Source organism: Zosterops lateralis (genome assembly GCF_965231275.1).
Source record: "Zosterops lateralis genome assembly, contig: SUPER_6_unloc_1, whole genome shotgun sequence".
NCBI classification, from domain to species: domain Eukaryota; kingdom Metazoa; phylum Chordata; class Aves; order Passeriformes; family Zosteropidae; genus Zosterops; species Zosterops lateralis.
The window spans coordinates 3,644,843-3,662,286 of NW_028154616.1; the positions used below are offsets into that span (position 1 = coordinate 3,644,843).

Genomic DNA, 17,444 nt, shown 5'->3' on the forward strand with positions numbered 1-17,444 from the left:
GTTCCTGGTACTGCCTGAGAGAAATGAATCACCATGGATTCCATGGTTTGGGATGTGGGGCAGGGAGGTTTGCCCTGGCAGGGTTGGATACCAGCAGCATCTCAGCATGACATGCAGTCAACAGGTTTTGCAGCCTGTTAGGAAATCATCAGTGGCACCTCTAGGAGGAAACAGAAGAGGCTTCTCTCCTGTGTTTCCCCCCTGCCACTCAAGCCTCAAAAAGCCATCACCAAAACCCCAACATCTCTCCTGATTCAAATGTGTACTACTTCTCTTTTTAGCATGGTGTGAGAACCAAAGGATGAAAACTATCCTCTTGCCCACACTGCTGGAATGGTGCTGTCTGGTTTTAATTAATATTATTATCATCCTCTTTCTTCCTCCCTCTACTGCTTTAATTCCTTTTGTATTTGGAAACCAGAGAGATTCTAAGTGATAAAATGAAATAGTTTTGCATTATTGAACATGTAGGAGTTTCATCCATATCGACATATTTAATAACTGGGTTTTATAGGATTAAAACCCATGATTCTGTTCTTCCATTTATGTTGCAATTAAAATGGAATGGCTGTGCAAGGACACTCAAAGCAGTTCAACTGCACACCTTTGCACCCCATCCATTAACAGAATGCTGCCAGTGAAGTATTCTCTTTACCTTGGCTGCTTCGCTTTGAAATTTGCAGATATTTTAGATGCCTTAAGTTTTAGCTTTCATGTTTTCCAGATTCTGTGCTGCCTAGGGGTGCAAATCTGAGCCTCATATTAAATGTTATTCAGCTCTTCACAGAGTAGGGAGACAAAACAAATCCTTTTCCTGCTGGAGACCAAGGACAAGTGTTTAAAGTTTCAGGCCCAAAAGCATAAACAGTTGTGGGCTGAAGTGAGAAAACAAGGATGGGACTTCATAATCTGAACCTGTAATTGAACAAATAACCTCAATATGCAAATGGACCAAAACTTATCAAAGTGTGAGACCTTGTGACCCTTTGTCCATTTTGTGAGCATTTTAATCCACCTTGGGTATAGCGCTCGCCAGGCTCTTGTCCTGCCCAAGGTGTACTCTAAAGGCCTTTCAATAAACATCTACTTTATTCTCTTAGCTCTGTCCAGTCTCTGTTCCAGCTCAGCCTTCCCAGGGCATCATTTTCTTTTCTATATTATCCATATAAAGAAGTAAATGAAACTTCTGTGGAGTTTGTTTTCTCTGTTTTTAAAAGTGAGCCGTTTTATAGAGGAGCATTACTACTGAAATGTATGTTGTGAAGTTTAATTGTGCATTCCTTCAGATGGAAGGTTAGATAGAATGCCCTAAGAGTTGGTTTTAAGTCATAATGATCCCTTTTCACCTTTTCTCTGATGGAGGAAACTTTCTGTGGATAGTGCACTGGAGTCTGGCACTATTAGTGTTATACAACTGTTAGTGTTATTTAGGTTACTGTTACACAGTTGAAAGATCAGAAAATGTTTGGGTTTTTTTTTTTTTTTTAGTGGCACCACTTAACAGCAACCAAGTCAAAAGTAACAGAATTTCAGCATCAGGAATCTCTAGAAATGAAGTTGCTTTTTGACAGCAAACACATGAAGTATTCTCACTGTTGCCTGACCTGAGGGCATTCGTGACACGACGTGACAAACTTGTCTCCAGAGAAACAAAACACATGGAGAAATTTCAGCAGAAGGACACTTGATTATTAGCATTAGAATCACAAGGATGCCTAGGAAAAGTACCTATTGAAAAGAAAAGAAAAAAAAAAACTTTTAATAGCAATGAAGAAAATCACTTTGTAATTCAGGAAAAAAAAAGTAGGAGAAATAGATTCATAAACACATGCTTCTTTCCCCACCTCCTAAATTGACATGGAACTTAAAAGGGGCTGCTCACAGAAAAAAAAAAAAAAAATGCTGCTCACAGAAAAAAAAAATGCTTTTGTAAAGTCCAACTTAGATAATAATACCTGTGTTACTTTTTAGTGGGATAAGAAGCCAAAAAGGATAAGAGAGAGGTAGAGAAAAGGCACACCAACGATTTCGTTGAACGTGGATTTGATATCCTGATATCACAGAGTCACAGAATTGTTTAGGTTGAACAAGACCCTTCAGATCATGTAGTACAACCATTAACCCAGCACTGCCAAGGCCATCACTAAACCCTGTCTCTGAGTGCTACATCTCCATGTCCTCTCAATCCTTCCAGGGATGGGTGACTCCACCACTTCCCTGGGCAGCCTGTTCCACTCAGTAGAATTTTTAAATGATCAGACAGGGTTTGGATTAATGGCACTAAAGTTATTTTCATGGTCCTGTGAAGGGAGAACAGTAAAATCTATAGAATTTAAGCATGTGTTTAAGAACAGGTATGTGATAAAGTTTATCTATTATATCCAAGGGGTCAGGATCTAGGGGCAAAGTGCTGCTCTGCTGCCTGTTTGCAGGGAACAAGGCACATGTGCTTCTCCAGCTTCTGCATTCTTTACACTGGCCACCATTTCTTTCCCCCCCCTGAAATCACACCTGGAGTGCAATTCCACCTCAGATGGAAAAATATATCAAGAGACACCTGATTAAATAAAAAAAAATTAAACATCTCAGAGAAAATTTCTAGAATGGCAGGTTACTGCAGCATAGAGTTTGACATGAACTTTCTGTTTTTCAAGGATGATACTGTTTAGACCACTCTCTTTTTTTGTATCGATTTCTGCAAAACTGTAGAGAAAACTTAGACTAAAAGTAGATTAAGATTTGTGAAAATGGCCTTTCCTTATTACCCATTTTGTGAATGTCCTGTGCTAAGCCTGAGCATGAAAGTCAGCACGGAACACCTAATGTGAATGTAATGAATACATTCACAATGTATTACAGGTGCTTCTGCAGACTGAAAAGAACTTTTTTTTTCCTGCTACTGTGACTTTCTCCATTTTTTTTCAGCATTATCCTGGTACCTAGTTTCTGTCCTTCTCAGAGTGATGTGCTCAGAATACACGATGTAACAGCTGCTTTGCACAACACAAACTGCCTGCACTGAGAATGACATTCATATTTTAGCAGAGCTGTAAGTTCACCTGCAGCCATTGTAACTCAAGGTAGAGTGAAAGGCAAATCCATTCATATGCATACAGATCTAGTCTCAATTGACATTTTCATTTTAACACACTAGGGGGAAAAATTAACAGGCAAGACATTTTAGATTAAAACATTTTGATTAGTTAACTTCCTTTTAAAACCGGCTTCCTCCTTTGCAATTTTTCTTGGATGTATTTGAAATACTCATTATTAGTGGTATATGGAGATAATTGAACATATCTTTCACCTTATGTCAGAATGGAAACAGAAGTAACTGGCAGATAATTTGTGGTAGAAATAATTTTATGCATTAGAATGGATCTGCTGCTTCATTTTCTTCAAGCTGATACTTGCCTAGAGATACTGAGCACTTAACACATAATTTAGCCTCCCCTTCATACAACAAACCAGCCTTTAGCCTTGAAAGCATGGGAGTTTATTTTCTCATCTCTTTCTGCCTCTGTGATGTTCACCAAAAGTTTTCTTTTAAATCTGCAAGCAATTCTTTTTAATTGCTTTAAGGTAATGCCTACTACAATGCCATTAACCTCTGCTTCACTTTGGTCTTTTCAGTCTCACTATTTCACAAAAAATAAGAGAGGTCTAATCCAAAACAGCAGCAGCCTGTGGAAAAATTACTGGGTTTCACATGACAGATGCTGATGGACATTCATAAAAACTTCTGTCCTTAATTTAGGCAATGAATGCTTCAGAACAAATCCTGTCAGTGTGCTAATTTCCCAGGCTGCACCATTCTGCTGGTTTGTGACGCTGCCCTCTGTGAAACATTCCCTGTCTGCCTGACCTACCTGTCCTTCCATTTCTATCACCTTCACCTGACATCAAAACTCTTAATTTTTCCCCAGTGGAAGCTCCCTCCTCATTTCCTTTTGAGAAAGCACTTTCCCTCCAAGCACATATTCCTGTCTAAGGTAATTTGCATTTAATGGCTATTCCCAAGCTTGTCAACATTTCTGAGGCAACCACTGCCTTCCCTGCAGAGGGAGAGGTCTGAGTCATCTCTGTGCCAGAGTGCTCCCCCTTAAAGCTTTGGCAGAGGGAAATCAAACCCACCCTCACTCTGGAAACTCTGGAGGTGTCATTCCAAAGGTGGCAACCTGTGAACGCTGACAAGGTGGGATTCCTCCAGGTGGGAGAAGAGGAGATGCCAATTTCTCCACCAGCACCTTGCTTGGATACTCCCATCTGGCAGGTTATGGCATTCTTAAACATTCCATCCTGAAGGTGCAGTTATTTCCTCTGCTTTTCAAGCTTTCCCTGTCCTACACCCACACACACATCCACACATGTGCACCCCCGTCTCCCGGCACCAACCAAAATTATCCAAGGCAGCCTGGAACACCTGGGAAACAAGAGCCAGGGGTAGATTTCTTTAATATTATTAAATCTATACTTAACTTTCCATTTTCTAGAAAGTGACAAGTCATAGAATAATTTTTTTTAAAAAAGTAACAATTCAAGAAACTAAAATATCTTTCAGAGGAATAGTTTAATTTGCAAGGAGAAACTTAAATTTCAATTAACTTTTCTCTCTTGCCAACAATGCCAGCCAGCAAGCCTTCAGAGCCAACTCTGTGCTCACTCTACCCTTAATAACTGATGAGGGAGTTAAAAATTACTTGTATTAACTTTCTACAGAAGTTTCACTTTCAGAAAGCCTCATTTCTGTGTTTCCCATGAAATCAATTTCTGACATGGGCACACACACATGAAAAGGACAAGTACTCCAGCTTTTCCAGTCATGTCTCTCTGTTCGTTTTCATTAGCTCAATTCAGACTATCTCTGCAGTTCATCAGTTTAGTTTGGAACAAATTAAGACATTATTTCTATCTCAATGGCTACAGGGTAATTCATTAGATTCACTGTTGGGCCCAGATTCAGGAAACCACTGTAGTTGTTGTAAATTGAAAATCTGCATAAAGGATTCAAAGACAGCAAAATCTGCAGGATTTGAGCCTATGTTTAAGAACAGATAGGGGATAAAGTTTATCTAAACTGAATGAAGGCTTTTTTCAAAGGACCTTAATGCATAATAATTTATCAATGAAATCTTAAATGACTCTAAGAACAAATATATCCTGTAAATGCATCCCAAGGATCATATGCAACTCACCAGCTGGCAAGTTTCAGTTAATCACTGCCACCCTATTTATAGGATAGAAATGATGACAGTGGAGATGTTGGGTCTTCAAAGAGATGAGCACATTGACTGCCTACAGGAAAAAGCCTCTGTCCTTTGATTCTGCTGAGGACATTGTGGCAAGAGAAAGTTCTGATTATGTTCTCCTCAAAGGACACTGGCTGGGTTTGTTCTGGAGCATTCATGAAGTGAAAAGCAACTGCTTTGGCTTCTACTGCCCTCATTTCTGAGGCATCTTGAATGACTGGCACAGCAGAAATTTGTGGCTGGAGAATCCTTCTTATGTAGCCTGGATTAAAGAAAGGTAGTCATGACACAAGGATCATGGAATCAGGAGAGGAAAAAACTAAAAAAAAAGCCAAAACACAAACTCTGAAAATCCATGTTATAAGATCTTCATACTCTGAAGACAGAGGATATGATATTGGCTTTATTTTTGATACTGTCTTTATAGAGAAGGTGCCAAAATGCTCGGGAAACTATGAGTGCAAAGTCCAGAGTTATATGCAAACACTTCAGCTTTCCCATATTACTTCATTGCAATGAAACCAACTTCTGAACTGTTTGTTCATGTTCTTTCCCAGTAAGTGAAATCAGACATACCAAGCTCACAAGCTTCTTTACCTACTTGCTTTCATTTTTTAAGAAAAACATAAAGAAAAGAAATAGAGACTATGAAATTTAAAAAAATAATAATCACAGTCAGAAAATTATACCACTTGAAAATTAACTTAAAAGATGAAATACAGCCTGACATTGATGTATTGAAAGAATAATTATAAAAGATAGGCCATTCCCATTTTCCACTTACTTTACTTATCACATCTCCATAGATATGGATTGATACAGGCATTAATAAATATCTGCTTTGCTAGAGTTCATTTCTTTGATTTAAGATGCCATGAAAATAGAATTTTCCAGTCATATCTTTTCTGTTCATCTCAAAACGTGTAATGGGAAGCAACTGGCACTCTTCTAGTCACATGCAAATTCAATTAAAATCCAACATTTCAAAAGAGTTTCTATGGGTACATATTTCTCGTAGATATAACCCAAAATGACTCTGTGATAAAATTATAAAACATGTAGAGCTAACTTAACAAATTCTTCATGATAGATATTTTAGATTCACTATCATTCCCAAACAGATTATACTCTATGGCATTTGCATATTTGTGTCCTGCACATGTTCCTCAGTGGAATTAATATCTTATCATTCAAATCTTGTTTCAGGCTTCTCAACACAGATGAGCAACTTAATAAATGTGTATCCCAAAAAGCAGATAACACTTCTTAAATCATGTTTAAGTCATTTGGGCTTAACACATAGACCTAGTATTCTTAACTCATCCTTGTCTTAGCTGAGTGAATCTCCTCTGAAATAAATCCTTGCAAAATTCAAATCCTTACATTAGCAAATATTAGAATGATGTACAGTGAAACTTATCTTGCACTGTAGCAGCATAATTCCCTTAATGACAGGAGAGATTTTGAAGTAACTAGGAATAATTTTTTTGTTGTTAAAGTGCAACTAATGTTCCTCAGATTGGAGGGGAGAAGAAGGAGAGACTTCAATAAAACAGTGGCAGTCCGTCCTCTCTGTGCTTCAGAAACTCAGATGGTGCCATCTCATTCCATGACACCTCTGGTTCTGTTTTCCTGTGTCCTTTGCAGAGACATGTCCAGCTGCTGGAGGAGGCAGCATGCAAAGCTACCATTGCCTCAGCTGTACAGCTCTGGCACAGCAGCAGGAATTCAGCAAATCTCTAAAACCACTCCTACCTCGAAAACCTCTCTCAAGAGTCACTAGCTTGATAGGAAATAAGGCTATCAGTGCCTGCTAAGTGCTCCAGTCAATTTGGGTTGGTGAGATGCATAAAAATACATGTGGGCACCTCACAGCCCATAATTAGTTTTTGCGAGAAGGCAGAAAAGTGAAAAAGTAGTGTCTGTCTTTTTATAGCTGGAGAACTTGAGGAACCTGGAATAATTGAGACATATGCTTTAATTAGAGTGGCACAGGCACTGCGTGGTGCAGGCCTATCACAGCTCCTCTGCTCCAGAAATACTGAACTCAAGTTGCCAAAGAAATGGGCACAAACCTTAGAAATGCCTATGTCAGGGACAGCAAATCTCCTTCCATATCAGAGGCAGAGGCAGAAGATATAACCTGTAAATTGTCTTGTTTCCTTCCATCCCTTACTGCCTGTTTTACATACCCATTTTCTGCACTCAAATGTATTTATGAGAAGGCAGAGGAGAGCTCTGATCCCAAATGTCATTCCCATTTGTCAGAATATCCCTAACAACCAGGTGACTTAGAGCTTTCACTGGGAAGGTTTGATCTGAGCTGCTTAATGCAGCCTCAAAGGCATCAAAGGTGAGGCCATTTCGGGGCCCTGAGTCACCATCCTCTTTGAGGTTGCACGTCTCCCTGTTTAATATGCTGAGTTATACTCACTAAGCAACAGCATGGAGCTGCTGACACACTGCTGGGGAGTGATTGATCCTGCAAGCTAATCTCCAGAAAAACGGAATAATTTTAAAAACTATAAATACTGCATGATTGTAGACTAAAAACCTACTGATGGTACTATTATAATTCAACATTTTCAGAGGTATGTTTATTTTGGGTTAGTTTTACAGAGAGGGGAGACCCGAAATGGTTGCTGGGAAAAGCAGGAACAATAACCCTTTCAGTAGAAGCCACTGAAAATCATTTAAAAAATATGATTTTTATGATGTATGAAGTACTTCCACCAGGAACAGAGCAAGAAGGAAGCATGATATGAGAGGAGGGCATGTCTCCATGCTGCTAACATCAATCTAATTTACCTTGAGGTTTCATGGGTTCATCCTGTTTGCAGCTTTCAGGCAAACCTTGTGATTTACACCTCTGGTTTGAGCTTTCCCAGGGAGTGCTGGGACATTTTCAAGGAAGAAGCTTCATGCTCTTGCTCTATTGACCAAAGAACTGCATGAACATAGCAAGGGCTCAGAGACAAATCCAGGTGGGATTATCAGAAGCTCCCTGTAAGGCACAACTCACATCACCCTCACTCCAGGCTTGGGGACCAAGCCTGAGGCACTGGGAAAGCATAGCTGACCCAACTCTTGTTTCACCTTTTTTAGAATACAGGAACAGGCAGGTTACAGATTAAAAATAAAGGCTGTGTTTCTACCTCTGAACCTGGGCAGTTTTTGAGGACAATGGGAGAGCTGTGTGTTTGTTAGAGGATATTTATTCAGTTATGCTTCCTGCTGAATGGGACCAGAAGAGAAATAATATGGGCCATGCACATGCAAGTAAATTATAATTGCAATTTCATTATCTTCTGATTATTTTCTTTTGAGTTATTAGGAAAACAGAGCAGCTTTTTGGTCTGGTTATATTTTTTGGTCACATGCACTGTAACATGCCCAGTATGGTATTATATATATTATATATATATATATATATGTATGTATATATGGTATTTTTTATATATATTATGTTTATATATATGGTATTATATATATATAATATATATTTATGTATGTATGTATGTATTTTACATATATATATATATATATATATATATATAATACTACACTGAATGAGGTTATTAAAAATCTGGCAAGTACAACATACATGACTTGACTGACAACACTATTTAGGAAACCTTTTCCTCGGCAGGAATTCCAAAATGTCTCTGTCAGCGTAATACCTGTAGTGCCACGTTTTGTGGAGCATACACAGTAATGCATAAGCACTCAATTCGAACAGGAACTAATCCTTGCAGAAGATCCTGCCCTCTGTGCTTGTTAATTCTGTTCCTCTAAGCGATTTCTTGCTAATACAGCACACCTTTAGTGACAATCTGTGGCTTAAGCTGTGTAGCTCAGTGATTTCAGACTTGTGAGGACGTGCAGTAATCCTCTCTGCGCCCTGCTACGTCGGCTTTGGGGCTGTTAAAAAGCTGAATTTGTAGAGAGGACCTGTGTTTGCTGGGCAGGAGGGTGGTGCCTGTTACAAGGCTGCTCTCCAGGCAGAGCATGGTGCCTGTTCCCCTGCAGATACCCAGGGAGTGCAGATTCTGAGGGGCAGCCACAGTGTGACTCTCTGCAGAATATTCCCTCATTAAACCTTCCTAAGTGAACCTTGAGGACCCGTTGTTTCCAACAATTTTCAATGTTGCCCTTTGGTTACAGAAAATAGGGGTAAGACAGGGAGGAATATCCAGCGCAAAGGGAGAGGCTCTCTCTGTTATAAAAAAATCTTTCCAAACTTTATAAAAAACTTTACAAGTAGCCAGTATGATGGAGTAGTCCTTAATTCCCTACAATTTAAAATGAAAGTATGAGATGTCAAGGCTGCTTTTTCAGACTGAGAGAAGGATTTGCATGGCAAAGGGTGTCTCTTTCCTTCAGTCTGTTGTGGTTTGAAAGCAAAACGAGTGAGAGGCTCCAAGTCAGAGATATAGTTTAATGAGAAGAAAGGTAAAAAGGTAAAAATAAAATAAAATAAATGTAATAACACAAAGGATCACTGACAGGGTCAGAATACAACCTGAGCAGGATGGTGGAAACAGTCCAGGTGGAGTGCTCTTCCTGAAGCAGTGATCCTGTAGAAAGGTCTGGGAGCTCTGGTCCTCTGGGAATCCAGTGGATAAGTGCTACTTGCACTGTCTCAAATCCCAGCTTATATCCAGGTGAGAATGCTTGGCTCCTCCCCCTGGGCAGAGCATCTCACAATAGCATGAGAAGTGTGAAATGGGTCCTTGATGGCCCATTAACAGAGATAACCCCTGGAGGGAGTTACCTGTGATTCATGGGTCATTAGCAGAAGACACCCCAAAAGTCATTAGCAGAAAACACCCGAAAGGCGTTAATGGGCCATTAGCAGAAAAGGCAGGGGGCTTGGGAAAACACTAGCCCACCTGGTTTCAACAGTTCATGAAGATGGTGATAGAATAAATACTTTGTGTACATCCTACACTGCAACCCAGGACACAGTCACATTCTCAGCTTGTGAACAGACAATCTCATAATCATCTGTGACCTGTTGCTACAACACCTACAACTTCTAGAACTGGAAAAGACTAAAGAAATCACAGACTGTTTCCAGTATAACTCTGGGCCTTTTTTTCCCTATAATGCCCAGTGCAGTATTTCAAAAAGCATCAACAAAGTATTGTCACCACAGCACTTGCTAAAAAATTCATCACAGTGCAGGTGACAATTGTTTTTCAGTTGTAAGACAAAGCTTGTGAGTAAGTATATTATGGCAGAATTGCTAAAACTGCATTCAACAGATGTAATCCATTCTTTTCTTAAGCAGTCCATTTGCACAGTTATATTTTAACTCTTCTTTCCAGTGACCAGTAATGGGACAGGAGGGAATGGGCAGGAAGCTGGATCAGGGGAGATTTGGTTAGACATTAGGAAAGAGTCTTCACCCAAGGGGTGTTTGGGCTGGAACAGGCTCCCCAGAGAAGTGGTCACAGCACCAGAACCTGACAGAGTTCCAGAAATGTTGAGACAAAGCTCTCAAAGCTCTCAGGCACAGGGTGTGACTCTTGGGGCTGGACAGGGACAGGAGTTGGATTCTGTGATCCTTGTGGGTCCCTTCCAAACCAGGATGTTTTCTGATTCTCTGATTTTTTTTGACACCTGAATTCAATTCCTAAAACAAGTGTATGATAGTTCATTTACCTATAAACTTCTTGATAAAAATTGGATAAAAGTTTGTTAAATTGTTCATTCATTTTTAAAATTGGAATGGAAACTTCTGTATTTGGTAGTGGCAGTGAATTGTCAGTACTCACAGAATGAATTCCTAGTCACCACGTGGAGCCCTGGAGGTGAATACAGAGTGACTTTTCCATGGTTGGCAATATTGAAGGATGCCAAAATACACAGTTAAAGCAACAGATGCCTGATGGGCTTCTTTGTGGTCAGGGAAAACCTGACTTGATCCAACAACACTGTCTTCTTCTGAAGGGTAGTGACCAATTCAGGAAAAACAACCTGTCAAAATTTACAAGAGTGACAAATTGCCACAAGATGGCTTCAGTCAATAATATCTTTAAATGGCATGAAATTCTGGTCCCCTCAGAGTTGCAGCATGACAGAGAATTTCACAGCTACGAATCTCAGCACCTCAGAGCTGGGGAAGTACATTTACATGCTGGAAGTTGGTCTCACAGTTGGAAGGACAAGTGAAAACTTTGCTTCCTGTCTTCCTGGTTGTAGGCATCAAGTTCCAGCTGATCACTTGGAAAAGTTCAGAGATCAATTCTTTTCCTGTAATGTTAAGGGCAGGGGTTAGCCAAGAGAAATTTCTCCTGGATGTGCTGACACCTCTTTAACCTGTAGGACTTCTCACAGCGTCCCAAGCAGCACTTTGATCCTCCCACCAAGTGAGTCAGTGACACAGTTTGTTGCAGCAGGTTTGCTTCCAAGTGGGAGCTATCAGGAGGCACTAAACAGTCTGAGTCATAGCAGCCACCTCGATACTGTCCCAGCCTTTATTAGCCTTTTTAGCCACCGTGAAACACCATGAAACTTTAGAATGGAAAAGGTGATAGGGTTAAAAGCCAGTTATTCCTGACAAATGGCCCATAATATCAGCCTTTTTCTTCTTTGACTGCATCTCTTAAATGACAGTAGAGGAAAGGAACTACTTTTGAATGCCTGTACGTGTTTGGTTTTGTCTTTGAATGAGCTGTGAGCTAAAGCAAAGATGTCTCTCTTGAGCAAGGGGTTGGACCAAGTGACCTCTAGAATTCCCTCCTGACACAACATTTCTCTACAGCTCCGTGCCAGCAATGCTTTCTGTCCTGCTGATGTCCTCTGCTAACTCCTGAAGTGACAGAAAGTGACTGCACAGGCTCTGGGCACCTGTCTGAGCAGCAGCTGCTTCAGAGACAAACCTGTGCTAGGGGCCCTTGCCAGGTATTTTCCCTCCCCTTCTATGTCATCCACCACCCTTCAGCTTTTGGTGACTGGCAGAGAAGGAACGAGCCTGGGAAAGATGAGCAGCTATTGCACAGAGCTAAGTAAACAAGATAAACATACTCCACAACAGCTGCATTTCCCTTCCCTATAAAGCCTGGAACGTGGCCTTGAAATTGCTGATTTCAAGGATCAGGTAATTTTTTTATTTTTTTTTTTCAGTCAAGAATGAAATATTGAGTTGCAGGAAGCAGGTCTATGAAAGCGTGAATTCACTGCTCAGTCAAAAAATGCAAAACAAATCAAAAAATCATTTGATGCAATCCTTCCTTTGCTATTTTTTTTTTTTTTTTTAATGAAAGAGCTGGATTTTCCTCTTAAAAAATAGTGATGCAGTGTAAGTGCAAACAGGGTTTGCAAATTTTTCTAGTGCTTTTCTGGAACCCTAATGCCGTCAGCACAGGAAAGGGTTGCAAATTACTCTATCAATGAAACTGATGGACAAGTCTGCTTAAGGGAGCTTGATAGCGTGAGGCACAGGAAGTTGCTGTTGTTATAATTGTTGTTATTAATATGATAAACAATTAATAATAACCCTTAGTCTGTTTCAGTTGGAGACTGTCCCATTGCCCATAGATGCTTTAAACCTGCCACACCTGAGTTCATGCAAACCTGAGAATTGCACAGAGCTTTGTCCTGCCCAAACCATGGGGTTTTTTTCCTGTAAATGTGTCTGTAGGTTTCCTCCTGCAGACCAGAGGGAAAGGCACGGACATTTGTGGATGCTTGTCAGTGAGACGGGAAAATCACTAAAAAACATAAAAAAGAGCAAAGGTTTTCCAGTCCCTCACAGGGCACCTCATCATTTCAGTGTGTATCATCTCCAAGGACTGAGTGCTAGAAACTAACCTCATTTACCCTGCAGAACTTTGGTGGTCTAGCAACAGAGTGACTCTAATTTTGTATACACATGGATGGCTGTTTTATTTTCTGATATGTTTCAGAATGAGAATTCAGCTTTTTACTGCATAACTGTAGATCCACAAAGGTATCTTTTTATCTTTAAATCCTGCTAGGAGTAGAAACATTGTTATTATTACTTCACATTATCTTTCTTTTCTTGGAACAGGATAACGTGGATCTTGGTGACCTTATGTTTTCGCTCTGCTACCTTCCAACAGCTGGTAGACTAACTATTACAATAATAAAGGCAAGAAATTTAAAGGCAATGGATATCACAGGAGCATCAGGTAGGCATGAATTTAATGCTCAGTGTGGATTGCTGCCCCATTTTCCTTCCCAAGACACAGAATTCAACACTGTCAAATCCCAGAATGATTTTTGAGAGGAGGATGGTTATACCGTGAGCTCTGCTTGAGTACAGGAGTTTATGAGAAATAAATAATACATTTTAGTTTGCTTAGTTCCAAGCAACAGTTTAAAATAAGTCGCTCTCTCAAAAAGACTGCAAGATTATTATTTCCAGTGCCACTGTAATTCAGAGTAAAACAAGTTGGCCAAAATGCATTCCCCCAACATTGGGAATTTGTGTTGTGCAGCAGACTGTCACAGCTATGACACAGAGGCAGACTGGCCCTCTCTGGCAGTCCCCAAGAGCCACTGAGCCAGTTCTGCTGTTGCTGGCATATGGAGAAAGCAGTGATCATCCCAGAATCCTTTCAGCAACCCTTTCAAAATTCCACAATAAAAATTATAAACATGAATGAGGTTTCATAGATGGTTTTTAAATACTAGCAGGGAGTTTTAGAGCCCTCAGAAAGGAGCTACAAAGAAATAGCTTTCTTTTTTGCTACATTCAAAATTTTAAAAATAATTATAATTCTTTTGAGAAATATAAGCCACTAATTGTTATGCTTTGAATTGTATTTAACCATAGATCAGTAAACCCCGTTGTGAAAAGCATTGTCATCTTCTGTCTGTCCTACAAATCTAACAAATAATTAGGCTGCTATAAATAGGCTGATACACAGGCTGTTGTATAAAATAGTCATGTACAACACGCTTCAGTGGATATTTTAATACCCTTTGAGAAGCTGATCTACAACATCTACAACAAGGAGCTTCTTCAAACTAAAAAGTTCATTACAAGCAGTCAACCAGGTAAAGCTTTCAAAGCTGCACTGCCTCCCATGCCTTCCATGGTAACAGAGAACCTCAGATTCCAGTCAGGTCCAGGAGATTAATCCTGCAAGCAGGTATGGGCACACAAGAAGTCTCCCTTCACTTTCCATTTGCACTTGTCAAAAATCAACGTTGTTCTTATGACCCACACAGATCCCTACGTGAAGGTTTCTTTAATGTGTGAAGGAAGGCGGCTAAAGAAAAGGAAAACTTCCACCAAGAGGAACACCCTAAATCCCGTCTACAATGAAGCCATAGTCTTTGACGTCCCTCCAGAAAACATTGACCAAATTAACCTGTCCATAGCTGTTATGGATTATGACCGGTGAGATGCCTGTAGCTGTCAAATATTGCCTGATAAAACCTTGCGCGCTAGATTTGTACCCAGAAATAAAGTTGGGTTGTTTTGTTTTTTTTTTTCCTATAAGCAGGAAATTAATGTTGTGTTGAGCTGGGTAGAAGTCTCCATATTTTTTTTGTTGTTGTTTGTTTCATTTTGTCAGGCAGAATTTCCTTACTGAATTTTGAAATATAAACTTGCATCCACAGCTGACGTCAGTAAGCTGCACGTGTGTTCAGCAGAACTGAGGTAACAGGGCATTTAATTGGAGAGGCCCCGCACTGATGTTCTGTTTGTACATTTATTCCAAGCCTTTACACACTCCATTTATAAAGTTGTGTCTTAGAGCCACTTTGCAGCTAATTACAGAACATGAGCAAAGAACCTTTTGTGTGCTTCAGGGGGGGGAAATACCAAATTGTTCCAAGCAGTAGGAAACCCAGAGAGCATACCTACGTATTTCCTAGTGTGTTGTATTCTCCAGGTGAGAATTAACCCTAAAAATCGACCAGTGACATTTCTGATGAAATATGCAAACGGTGTGGTTCCGAAGGTAAAATTTTAAGGAAAAAAAAATTATGGACCATTTTCACAGTGTAGGTCACAATGAGGTCGTTGGAGTTTGTCAAGTAGGCTGACTCAGTAAGCTGCACATGTGTTCAACAGAACTGAGGTGACCGGGCATTTAATCACAGAGGCCCTGCACTGATGTTCTGTTTGTACATTTATTCCAAGCCTTTACACGCACACTCAATTTATAAAGTTGTGTCTTAGAGCCTCTTTGCCTTTGCAGCTATTTACAGAACAGTCAAAGAACCATTTGTGTGCCTCAAGGGGGGAAGTACTAAATTGTTCCGAGCAATGGGAAACCCAAAGAGAAAACCTACTTATTTCCTAGTGCGCTGTATTCTCCAGGCGAGAATTAACCCTAAAAATCCACCAGTGACATTTCTGATGAAATATGCAAATGGTGTGGTTCCAAAGGTAAAATTTTAAGAAAAAAATATTATGGACCATTTTCACAGTGTAGGTCACAATGAGGTCATTGGAGTTTGTCAAGTAGGCAACAATGCGGAGAGCCTAGGCCGTGACCACTGGAACGAAATGCTCTCGTACCCTCGGAAGCCCATCGCTCACTGGCATCCTCTTGTGGAGGTAAGGCTTTGATTTATTGCTTCCCCCCTTGCAATAATGGTGGATATTCTCCCACATGGCGCTAGAATAAAATATCCCACACAGATTAAATGTTACGGGCAAACCCGAGATCCGTGCGCACAGAGTAAATCCTAGAAAAGAGTTTGGAGACGCTTTAAAATTGAAACAGAACGCACAAGTTAAGTCTGTGCTCCTTTCAATTTCAGGGAGACAGAAGGTAGTTGTTGTCTATAATATATAGACATGAGAGCACCAAACATTATACACTCGATTGAGGGTTTGGTTTTGCTTTTTAAATAAGACTTTGAGTAACTTTCACTGTTAATTGATAGAAAGAAATGGACCTTGTTTACAGAACAATCAAGACCTATTTTTTTTATATACAACAACCTAATTTGACTTCTTTTCTTGTAACAATATATCATCCATGGCACTAGCACATCTCAAAGGATACCTAACTGCACTGAAAAGAATATGTTTAAGTGTCTCTGGAGATCTGAGACACTGATAAGAAGCGACACAATCAGAAAAGCTTTTCAAGGTTCCTATGTTTTTTTTTGTTTTGTTTTGTTTTGTTTTGTTTTTTGTCTTTAGGGCCCTATTCAGCAGGAATGTTATGCAGGTCTTCTGCGCTTGGATGGCTGCCGAAGAGGCTTCCTCACCCTTTTAACCTATTCAGCAGAAATTTGGCATTCCTGTTGAACTCTTTCTTAGCCATATCCTCAGGGGCTATTCCACAGAGTCCAGTGGGGTAAAGATGTCCTTTTAATCCCTCTGTCTAATCCTCTCCCCAGTATAGGTAACACTAATCCTGATTCATGAGACACAGAAATTCATCAAAGATCGGACTAAATTGCTTCCTAAAGTTACCATGACTTATTCCTATTGTTGTTCTCACTGGCTGAGTCAGGCAGTACTCCCAGTCTAAGGGAAGTGTCTTGTTTAGGAACAGTCCCAGAGTTATCCTCAATGTTGAAAGACAAGAAAGAGCACAGTACCCATATGAAGCCAGGCATGATGCTGTGGGGACTAATAGTTGGGGGCCCACAACCCCCACAGTTCACAACCTCTCTGAGTTTAATCTCTGCACCAGAGTGCAGCTGTGCTACCACAATGCCACTGAAGACTTCCCTACTTGGTTGTGAGCACCAGCCATAGGCAGTTCCAGAAAAAATTGTCAGGCATTATGAAGATGCTGCAGGCTGGGAAGAATCCCACAGTGCTGTCCTGTGTCCCTAAGGAATTGCGTGTCCTGGTGCCTGGGCAGCCCAGCAGCACAGTTTGAGCCCAGGGGCTGTGTGGCAGGAGGAAGGCTCGATGCCCTCTCAGCACAGGTGCTGCCAGCAGTGGGGCAGCTCTGCCCAGGTGTTTGTGCTCCCAGTGACAGGGTAGATGCTGGCTGAAGTGCCAGGCTTGACATGCTGACCTGGGCACTTGGGAACTCCCAGCTCTAGCCAAATGTGGATAGGAATGTCCTGACACAGCACACGAGATGTAGTGTAAGGGTTACTATTGCCCACAAGTGTCTCTTAGCAGAAGTTGTCTACATCCTTATATCCAACCTGTCTTCCCTCTTTGATAAATTTCATTGCAGCCAGAGCCCACAATTAGGTTTTGACAGCTCTTCCCTTTTCACAGGCATCCTATTC

General features: G+C 40.5%; 1 protein-coding gene across 3 annotated transcripts in view; it reads left to right on the forward strand.

Annotated features, from left to right (window-relative positions):
• Positions 1–17,444, forward strand: part of LOC310911261 (synaptotagmin-9) — a gene marked incomplete at its 5' end in the record, with an annotated part of 69,729 nt that overhangs the window by 47,450 nt on the left and 4,835 nt on the right. For 2 of the 3 annotated variants that reach the window (XM_083885384.1, XM_083885383.1), the window contains 4 exons: positions 13,288–13,408; positions 14,454–14,625; positions 15,666–15,795; positions 16,390–16,546. In XM_083885384.1, the coding sequence (XP_083741510.1) occupies positions 13,288–13,408; positions 14,454–14,625; positions 15,666–15,795; positions 16,390–16,497 (531 nt within the window). In that variant the 3' untranslated portion in view covers positions 16,498–16,546. The remainder of the gene's footprint in view (positions 1–13,287; positions 13,409–14,453; positions 14,626–15,665; positions 15,796–16,389; positions 16,547–17,444) is intronic. The other variant, XM_083885382.1, reaches the window with a different exon arrangement.